Source organism: Oncorhynchus gorbuscha, linkage group LG26 (genome assembly GCF_021184085.1).
Source record: "Oncorhynchus gorbuscha isolate QuinsamMale2020 ecotype Even-year linkage group LG26, OgorEven_v1.0, whole genome shotgun sequence".
In the NCBI taxonomy this organism is placed as follows: Eukaryota; Metazoa; Chordata; class Actinopteri; order Salmoniformes; family Salmonidae; genus Oncorhynchus; species Oncorhynchus gorbuscha.
The window spans coordinates 26782090-26793365 of NC_060198.1; the positions used below are offsets into that span (position 1 = coordinate 26782090).

General features: G+C 43.2%; 1 protein-coding gene across 1 annotated transcript in view; it reads left to right on the plus strand.

The window, feature by feature from the left end:
• The window catches only part of LOC124016474 (rho-related GTP-binding protein RhoN-like), a 56658-nt gene extending 53339 nt beyond the window's left edge, over positions 1-3319 (plus strand). Inside the window, exon 5 of the mRNA XM_046332048.1 lies at positions 2060-3319. Within this exon, the coding sequence (XP_046188004.1) occupies positions 2060-2329 (270 nt within the window). The 3' untranslated portion in view covers positions 2330-3319. The remainder of the gene's footprint in view (positions 1-2059) is intronic.
• Positions 3320-11276: the final 7957 nt, after the last annotated feature.

Genomic DNA, 11276 nt, shown 5'->3' on the forward strand with positions numbered 1-11276 from the left:
ACACGTCAGAGTTAGTTATAAAAGTCCATCTTTAATTATATGAGCTCTTATCACAATCCTGTGACTCTCAGATAAATTCAGTGTCTCCCAGTGAATTCTCTGAGAGCCCCCTTCCAATGCAACTGAGTTCCTTTAATAGCAAAGACACACATAGTCAGACAGCATAGACATAATTCATCGTTCAGCTTTGTCTCCTTTCCCAAACCCCAGGACCATAAACCAAATCCTCCATATCAACAGGCATATATCAAATTGTCATTTAGATACAACCAACTCAAAATACAAACAAACCTGGACAAGCTCACGGAGAGGAGAGTGAGGCTATAGGTTAAGATAAAAGCAACATTAGAGGGAGCATAGAATGATTCCAGACACTGCAATCCTCCTTTCCCCACTGGGAAAGGTAGGGAGTAAAAGATATGTTTACACATGATGACACTTTGACCTCTCCCCTCTCTGTGGCCCATGCAACTTAGTTTTGACATAGAACAGATAACTGCAACCTTGCCACAGTATTATACAAAAATACCATTCTGATGAGAATTAACTTACACACATTTGATGAATATTAAACATCTTACATATGTTACCAACAAATTCTGAATCTTCCACGACAAGAAGAGAGGATAGCCAGAGAGGAGAGGGCAAATACAGTACCATAGAATTCTAAACTGAAACTTCATCTGTTCGATGTATCCTTTCAGTCAGTGAGCTTTGATAACACTGGACCCTGGGAGGAAGCAGGCAGCAGCAGGCAGCAGACAGTGCCAGGCAGGCTTTGGGCAGAGAGTTAGTTTCTCCTCTCTAGTCTCCCATACATATACATGTACCAGACAATGGGGGGGGGGGGACTCTAGCCCACTGGGCTCTCTGTGGTGGGCTTTCTGCTCAGTTTAAACAGCAACAACAGAATATGGCAGTAGAAAGAGAGACAGAGTGAGATAGAGAGAGTGTCATGGATTAGTCATTAGATGTAGGGCAGGTACAACTGTCTGCACATGATGTTTAGACCAGCAGCATCTATGTGTTTCCTGCTTGTCTCTCACTATAGTAACGTGAGATCATTGGTGCTAAGTTATGGCGAATTAACTGTCATGGTACCTCAAGAAGAACAGTAGATACTATTCACAACAACATGATGTTGTTGACGATGATGTTCTTGATGTTGTTGTTAATGGTGATGTTCTTGATGTTGTTGATGATGTTCTTGATGTTCTTGTTGTTGATCTTGATGTTCATGATGTTGTTGATTATGGTGATGTTCTTGATGATGATGTTCTTGATGTTGTTGTTGATGATGATGTTCTTGATGTTGTTGATGATGATGATCTTGATGTTGTTGATGATGATGATGTTCATGATGTTGTTGATGATGGTGTTCTTGATGTTGTTGATGTCGTTGATGATGACGTTTTTGATGTTGTTGTTGATGATGTTCTTGATGTTGTTGATGGTGATGATCTTGATGTTGTTGATGATGATGATGTTGTTGATTATGATGTTCTTGATGTTGTTGATGATGATGTTGTTGATGTTCTTGATGTTGTTGATGATGACGTTCTTGATGTTGGTGTTGTTGTTGATGATGATGTTCATGATGTTGTTGTTGATGATACTCTTCTTGATGTTGTTGATGATGATGTTCTTGATGTTGTTGTTGATGATGTTCTTGATGATGTTGATGTTTTTGATATTGATGATGATGATGTTCTTGATAATGATGATGTTCTTTATGATGTTGTTGATGTTTTTGATGTTGATGATGATCTTGATGTTCTTGATGTTGTTGATGATGATATTATTATTATTATTATTATGTTCTTGATGTTGTTGTTGATGATGTTCTTGATGTAGTTGATGATGATGTTGATGTTCTTGATAATGATGATGATGTTCTTGATGATGTTGTTGATGTTGTTGATGATGATGTTCTTGATGATGTTGTTGATGATGATGTTCTTGATGTTGTTGTTGATGATAATGTTATTGATGTTGTTGATGATGATGTTTTTGATGTTCTTGATGTTGTTGATGTTGGTCTCTAACCCCCTCCCCTCAGGGTAGTGGCTTGGCCCGTCAGATAGGTGCGGTAGCCTACGTGGAGTGCACCTCCAAGGTGTCGGAGAACAGCGTACGGGACGTGTTCCACATCACCACGCTGGCGTCTGTGCGGCGGCCACACAAGCCTCAGCTGAAACGCAGCAGCTCCCGCCGGGGCCTCAAACGGGTGTCCCAGCTGCCCCTGCCCCCCCTGCCTGGTCGGACTGATACCCTGGATCCTGCCCCTGCCATGCAGAAGGACCGGGCCAAGAGCTGTGTGCTCATGTAGAGACCCACCAAGACAAAATATATATATATATATATATATATACAGTACAGTACAGTATGATACACAGAAATATATGACAGACAGAGGAACTCTATTTATTGGTTTTGTTTTGTTCAATTTTATTTTATTTAAAAAAAAGAAATCCTCTATTATTCTCGTTTTGCACTGCTGAGGAACAAGGACAAAAAAAAGAAAAAAATATGCTTTTGTGTGTGTTTGCGAATCTTTCTGGAGCTGTTTACATGATTTTTTGTTTGTTTGACTGATGGATGGTAAGGTGGACTGGTTTTCTCGAGACAAAGTCTCAGGGTGGGGAGAGGAGAGGAGGGGAATAGGAAGTTCTGCATGGTCCTGGGGTAGGGCTTGTGGAGGACACTGACTGGGGGGGATCAATCCTTCACACAAGGACGGCACAACAGCCATCTTTACTGCACGGCTGGAGGAGAAGACTTTCATTCTGTGGAGAAGGTAGTGGAGGAGTTGGATCAGGAAGATGTAACAAGAAACGTCTCACTGGACAATGGACATGGTTGCTTTTGCTATGCTATATTGTGATGATACTTCCTGTTGCCATGTGTGAATAGAAATGTGTAAGAACAAAAATGCTGAAAAGGGACTCTTATTGAGTGGGTAAATGATGGGAGTAGGTCAGACAGAACTACAGAAGTCAGTTGGACGTTGCTTTTGTAACCAGAGTTAACATGAAGAATGTGTGGAGTTTTCCTCAGATTATTCGAACCACAAGTGCTTTCTAGAAAAAAGTCACTTTACATATCTGTTTTTGTAATAATTTAACACTATTCTATGCGTCAACTCCGATCATGTCAATTTGCTTCAATGAAACTATTGCTGTTGTCGTTATGTTAAGATGTTACTTTGTGGGAAATTTAGCGGTAAAATGTTAGGGATATTTTACTGTATTTTCACATACTCTAAAAGTCTCAAATAAAGCAACAGCTTGGCTGTAGGGAGAAGAGACTTCCTCTCTGACCCATGTCTCTTTGTTGTGTTTGAGAATATATCAGTGCTGTCAGTCACTAACATTACATGCGGTGCTGCTGGAAAGTATGTGAACCCCTTATGCATTTACAGATTTTTTTAATGAAATCTTAATTTAATAATCAGAACCAGTCTTTTTGACATCTGACATACAGTTGAAGTCGGAAGTTTACAAACACTTAGGTTGGAGTCAATAAAACTTGTTTTTCAACCACTCCACAAATTTCTTGTTCACAAAACTTTAGTTTTGGCAATGACACAAGTCAAATAGAACTGTTTGGCCATAATGACCATCATTATGTTTGGAGGAAATAAAGGGGGAGGCTTGCAAGCCGAAGAACACCATCCCAACCGTGAAGCACGGGGGTGGCAACATCCTCACGTGGGAGTGCTTTGCTGCAGGGGGGACTGGTGCACTTCACAAAATAGATGGCATCATGAGGGAGGGAAATTATGTGGGTATATTGAAGCAACATCAAGACATCAGTCAGGAAGTTAAAGCTTGGTCGCAAATGGCTCTTCCAAATGGACAATGACCCCAAGCATACTTCCAAAGTTGTGGCAAAATGGCTTAAGGACAACAAAGTCAAGGAATTTTCCCAAGTTCTCTCACGTCACCCCGCTCCTCCGCTCTCTCCACTGGCTTCCAGTTGAAGCTCGCATCCGCTACAAGACCATGGTGCTTGCCTACGGAGCTGTGAGGGGAACGGCACCTCAGTACCTCCAGGCTCTGATCAGGCCCTACACCCAAATAAGGGCACTGCGTTCATCCACCTCTGGCCTGCTCGCCTCCCTACCACTGAGGAAGTACAGTTCCCGCTCAGCCCAGTCAAAACTGTTCGCTGCTCTGGCTCCCCAATGGTGGAACAAACTCCCTCACGACGCCAGGACAGCGGAGTCAATCACCACCTTCCGGAGACACCTGAAACCCCACCTCTTTAAGGAATACCTAGGATAGGCTAAAGTAATCCTTCTCACCCCCCCCCCTTAAAATATGTAGATGCACTATTGTAAAGTGGCTGTTCCACTGGATGTCATAAGGTGAATGCACCAATTTGTAAGTCGCTCTGGATAAGAGCGTCTGCTAAATGACTTAAATGTAATGTAATGTAATGTAAATGAATTGGAGTGGCCATCACAAAGCCCTGACCTCAATCCTATAGAACATGTGTGGGCAGAACTGAAAAAGTGTGTGCGAGCAAGGAGGCCTACCAACCTGACTCAGTTACTCCAGCTGTCAGGAGGAATGGGCCAACATTCACCCAACTGATCATGGGAAGCTTGTGGAAGGCTACCCAAAACATTGACCCAAGTAAAAAAAATTAAAGGCAATGCTACCAAATACACATTTTGTGTATGTAAACTTCTGACCCACTGGGAATGTGATGAAAGAAATCAAATCTGAAATAAATAATTCTCTCTACTATTATTCTGATTATTTCACATTCTTAAAATAAAGTGGTGATCCTAACTGACATAAGACAGGGGATTTTTACTAGGATTAAATGTCAGGAATTATGAAAAACTGAGTTTAAATGTATTTGGCTAAGGTGTATGTAAACCTCTGACTTCAACTGTATGTTGGTGTAGAGAAAATCATACGTGTAGTAGAAGAACACAATAAAAAGGTAATTACTGCAGGAGCAAAAATAAGTGAACCCCAGGTTGCATTGGTTAAATCAAGTAGGTAAGTCGAATCAGGTGGGTTAACAATTGGTTACCAAATTAACCAATCAAAGGAGAGATCGTTAGGAAAGAGTTTGTGCGGGATTCTGACAAATAGAGATCAGAAACCTGGTCAGTTTGGTGTTACTCATCCAGGGGAATGCAAAGCACACCACGCGGAGAGGAAAGGAGATCTCAGAGGACATCAGGACGAGGGTAGTGAGAGCACATCAGTTTGGGGAAGGCTATTACATCATCTCAAAAAGATGTGAGCTCTGTCAGTCCACTGTTTGGCAAATCATTTACAAATTGAGAGCATTTAACATGACAGCAACTCGGCCTAGAAGTGGACGCCCTTCCAAAGTATCCCCAAGAGCCACAAGAACAATAATAAATCAGGTGAAACCCGAACATAACTTGCTCCAACAATAAGAACACTGAATCAAAATACTATTGATGGGAGGGTTGCTAGGAAGAAGCCTCTGCTGTCAAAAAAGACCCAAACTGCCCATCTTAACTTTGCCGGAGACCACCTGGACAAACCTGAAGGTTTCTGGAAGTCCATTCTCTGGATTGATGAGTCCAAAATGGACATTTTTGGACACAATCAACACTGCGAGTTTTGGCGAAAACCCAATACTGCCTACCACCAAAAGAACCCTTATCCCAACAGTCAAGCAGGGTGGTGGGAATGATCTGGGGCCGCTTTTCTTCCTCTGGACTTGGATGACTCCACATCATTAAGGGAACCATGAATCTTGAGGTATACCATGAGATTCTTGAACAGAACGTCAGGCCATCAGTCAAGGAGCTAAAGCTGGGCCAGCCCAAAATAGGGCTTCCAACAAGACAACAACCCAAAGCGTTCCAGCAAGTCTACCAAAGAGTGGCTCAGCAGAAAGATTTGTGTTTTGGATTGGCAAAGTCAAAGTCCTGACCTAAATCCAATTGAGATGCTGTGGCAGGACCTGAGCGGGCAGTTCATGCCAGACACCCCTCAAACCTCACTCAATTGGCGGAGTTCTGTAAGGAGGAGTGGGAAAAATCCCTCAAAACAGATGTCAGAGACTGATTACTGGCTACAGGAGATGTTTACTCCCAAGTTATCGCTGCTAGTGGAGGTGCCGCAAGCTATTGACTGAAGGGGTTCACATATTTTTGCACACATCACATCTGAGTTTCTGTTCAATAAAACACTTTTGTTAAATAAGCAACAATCTATTTTTGTTTCTGTAATTTACTTGGAATGTCTTTATTACGAATTGGGGTTTTCGATTTGTATTTGATGGTTATTTTATACCAAAATAATGACCAGCCCTGTCGGGTTCACATAAATTCAAGCAGCACTGTAACTAGTCCGTCCCACTGGGCACAGACGTCAGTTCAGCGTCTATTCCACATTGGTTCAACGTCATTTTGTTAATGTTGTGGACGTTGATGCAACCAGTGTGTGCCCAGTGAGGTGTGACCATCTTCTTGTTATTACTCAGCCCAAACAGATGAATGTTAGCTGGGGGTCCAGCCTAATCTAACTCCCCTATACTGCTCCATGAATTATTCACATTTAAAATGAAGTGCTTTGTAATGTCAAAACTAGTAGCAACTGAGCTGCCACCAACGAGAAGGAGACGAAAACTTAACTTTATTTGAGTTTTGAAACCCCCTTTTTCTCCCCAATTTTGTGATATCCAATTACAATCTTGTCTCATCGTTGCAACTCCCCAACAGGCTCAGGAGAGGTGAAGGTCGAGTCATGCGTCCTCCCAAACACTCGGGAGGCCCCGTTGTAACACCTTTTAATCAAGTGTTGTGCAACAGCTTGCTAGGGACAGGGATCCTACCGGAAAAGGTTGAAAACACAATTTTTGTGTTTCGAGTTCTGTTTAGTGCAGAATTAAATACCTTCTCTTTTGGTTTCATTTCCTCTCTTTTTTTTGTTGTTGTACTTTTTCTCCCCAATTGTTAGTTACAGTCTTGTCCCATCGCTGCAACTCCCCTACAGATTCAGGTGAGGTGAAGGTTGAGAGCCATGCGTCCTCCGAAACCTGACCGTGCCAAGCCACACTGCTTGCTTAACCCGCACCAATGTGTCGGAGGAAACACCATCCAGCTGGCGACTGAAGTCGGCATGGCCAACACAAGGAGTCACTACAGATTGGTGAGAGAGGGAAATCCCAGCCGGCCAACCCCTCCCCTAACCCGGACGACGCTGGGCCAATTGTGTGCCGCCTCATGGGTCTCCTGGTCATGGCCGGCTGTGACGCAGCCTGTGACCGAAACCGGGCCTGTAGTGACGCCTTAAGCACTGTGATGCAGTGCCTTAGACCGCTGCGCCACTCGGGAGGCCCCGTTTCCTCTCTTTAAAGCTTTTTAACATTATTATGGTGTGTCAAATCCTAGTGCAGAATTAGATCACTTTTTCTGGAGTATTTTAAACATTGATTTATGTATCTGATCATTTGCCAGTTTAACCCATTTTGGTAGGCATTGTTGAGCGCAGTGCTCAATCCACGAGCAGTAACTAGAGGTTTTACAACAAGCGTTGCAGGATATGGTATTTGCCTCTACCATCAAAGGTTGGTTGAACGTAATTTTGCCTTATGGTTTTGATATCCGTTCATCATCATCCATTACACCTCATAGTGCAACAAAATGCTTAATATGAATATATAAGTACACTATTATTTCTTCAAACACGCATACAACATTGTGTTAAAGATGTGGAATTACCCATAAACTCTGTAAAAACAGAGCCACGTGGCACGATAGGAAGGATTTTTTTTTTTAATACTTCCAATGAATTCAATCACTAAATATTCTCTTATCTTTGGTTATCCTCATAAAATTCTTACATTTTGAACAAAAAGTTGGTTTTATTCTCAAAATGTTTGGTAAAATAAAATGGAACAAATCACTGAAATGACTTGCATTCATTTTTATGAAGTATATGGTTATTATTATTTTTGGGGGGCGTTCAATTCACCACAGAATGTGTTTTTCTGTTGCTGTGTGGTTGTGGGTCAATTGTAAATGAAATTCCAATTAAATGTACCATCTTACTGGCCCAGAAGCTGGGTGTTCAATTCCCACTTCTGCCTGTCCCACCTCCACTCCTCTGTCTCCTGTTTCTATAATGTCTAAATAAAGCATTGATAAAATGTAGGTGAAATTCCAGAAAACAATATTCTCCACAGGCCCTTCTCTTTTAATCAATACTTAGCCTATAACGCATTTGCATTTCTTAACCATTCGACCGAGAGACAATCTGCGAAACAAATATTTGTTGTGTGTTTTGACGCTGCCTTTTTTCACATGCACAGAAACCCCAGATTGTGTGTTTCACAACACTCTCTTAAAAAACACCAAATATTCAGATTGAAGAATCACTTTGGGTGTTTCGGAGTACTTCTATTCCGTTTAAAAAAAAAACGTGTTTACATTCAAACACCCCCCAAAACACACCATCTAAGTTTAGGTGTACTGCCTTTCGTGGTTTCATTACGCAACCATGGTGTTTTGAGTCCTTCTATTTTTACAGTGCACAATAGGCCATGTATCAAACGTCACCAGGTGTTAATGATAAGAGAGGCAGATCCCTCTGGTTACTTGTTAGCGCTATGCCTATAAGCATCGATTGGATGTCGTCAAGGTTACCACCACCACCACCATCATTGCCCTATTTCCTCATCAAAAAGTCAAACAGTCATGCTGCCTTCGAGGTGAGTCAGACTGACAAGGCAACACACCGAGCAGCTCACGGAATTCACTGAAGCGAAACGAGCGCATCATCAACACAACTAAGAAGACAACACAATGTTTTGTTCATATTTAAATGAGTCCCCACGTACTGCTTCTTAACCCGGGGGTGAGAGGAGCTTCGGCTGTACTCAAAGCGACAGCTGACATCCTGTGCGTGTTGTACTAGTCTCTGAGGAAAACATTTTGTCAACAGTTTGACCCTTCACGTCTGTGGTTGGCTGAGTTCTTTTTCCCTGTGTGACGACACTCGCTCTGACTGGTTGATGTGTGCAGAGGGTCCCTGGTTCGAGCCCATGTTGGGGCAAGGAGAGGGACGGAAGCTATACTGTTACACGAGCACCTGTAAACCAAGCTGTAGACCAGGGCAGTCATGGCCTCCCTGTCTGCTGGTCTGTGTGACATTCCAGACGTGTTGGGGAGCAGGCAGACTACTGTTGTCCTGACAGTGTGTGGCTGGAGGTCAGAGTGGACACTCAGACTCTGTCACCACATTGTGGCCCTGTCCTGGCCTGACTGAATACATTTCCTCTATGTGTGTCTATCACCGCTGCTGTCACACACTGTAAAAAAAAACGAAAACAGAAAGTTGAGTCAACTTACATTTGTAACGCAACCAAGCTGCAATAGGATTGTGAGTTTGCTCCTTTTATACCCCGAGTCAAACTCGCATCAAAAAAGTTGGGTGTGAATTTTTATTGAGCAACCTCACAATCCTTCTGCAGCTTGGTTGCGTTACAATGGTACGTTGAATCAACATATGTTGTTATTATTATTATTATTTACAAGCCCCAGCCAACCAGGCAACCTCCAAAGCTACAAATTGCACTTAGTCCTCCTCTGAGAGAGCGATGGTGTGCAAGGAAGAGGGCAAAGAATAGCAAAAGAGCAAATTAGGTGGAGTGCATTTACGGAGGACAAAAAATGTTAGGTAAGTCTGTTAGGGTGGGGGACTGTAGAAATGATGCAAAAGAGGGAGTCAATGGAAAAATAATAAATATGGAGAGAGAGGAGGAAAGATTCATTTAACAATATACACTAGAGAAAAACAGAGAGGGACTGAGGGGTTGTTGGGTTGGATGGATACAGGGGACAGAGGAGGTCTGGGAGGTTGGACGGTCAGTCGGTCACAGGGCAGAGGGGGCCTGGAAGGGGGTAACTTAGGGCAGGAAATGAGCAAGGGAAATGAGGTTGGCACCAGCAGCAGCATGGTGGGCTCTGGACCTGCTGTTCCCCTGCAGTTCAGTCTGACACTAAAACGGATTAGTCCTGTGGTCTCTCTCTCTCTCTCTCTCTCTCTCTCTCTCTCTCTCTCTCTCTCTCTCTCTCTCTCTCTCTCTCTCTCTCTCTCTCTCTCTCTCTCTCTCTCTCTCTCTCTCTCTCTCTCTCTCTCTCTCTCTCTCTCTCTCTCTCTCTCTCCCGCTGTCTCTGTGTGTTTGTGCTCCACAACAGGGGAGGGGGGATTATATCTCTGGTTGTGGCATAGGCCTGCATTTCCCCCCTCAGCTTGTGGACAAATCAAATCAAGCATTCATCCGTGCACAGACAGTCAGACACAGACAGCAACATCTCCAAAACAGAGTGCCATAGAGTAGCTTCTACGCGGTATTTCAACAAAAACTTTGCTCTGGGTTTTTCTGTGCTCCACACACTTCCCAGGCTTGTGATGTGAAAGAGAGGTTTATTGCAGCAGAATATCTCGCATCTATTTCAGCAATCTGATCAGTCATTTGGCCTTTACAGAGGCAAAGCCAGGGGAATTAAAAGTACCTTTGTTAGTTCTCCCTCTCCAATCTAGATACTTCACTAACTCCCCTCCCATGCCGTTAATAACAACCACTGTGAGACATACATGAGGTCCAGTGTTATCTGAATTGCCATCTGCCATTATTCATACAGAAAACTCACGGTGTGAACATTGAATATATTCATGCCCAATCACTACTAGATGGTATCCATACAGGAGGTCCAGTCATACACATGGTCAGAAGTATGTGGACACCTGCTCGTCGAAACATCTCATTCCAAAATCATGGGCATTAATATGGAGTTGGTCCCCACTTTGCTACTATAACAGCCTACACTCTTCTGGGAAGGCTTTCCACTAGATGTTGGAACATTGCTGAGTGGACTTGCTTCCTTTCAGCCACAAGAGCATTATTGATGTCGAGCACTGATGTTGGGCGATTAGGCCTGGCTCACAGTCAGCCTTCCAATTGATCCCAAAGGTGTTCAGTGGGGTTGAGGTCAGGGCTCTGTGCAGGCCAGTCAAGTTCTTCCACACCGATCTCGACAAACAATTTCTGTATGGACCTAGCTTTGTGAACGAGGGCATTGTCATGCTGAAACAGGAAAGGGCCTTCCCCAAACTGTTGCCTGAAAGTTGGAAGCACAGATGTTCCGTCAGTGGAACTAAGAGGCCTAGCCCGAACCATGAAAACAGCCCAGACCAGCCAAAAAACTTTACAGTTGGCACTATGCATTTGGGCAGGTAGCATTCTCCTGGCATCCCTCAAACCAAGATTAG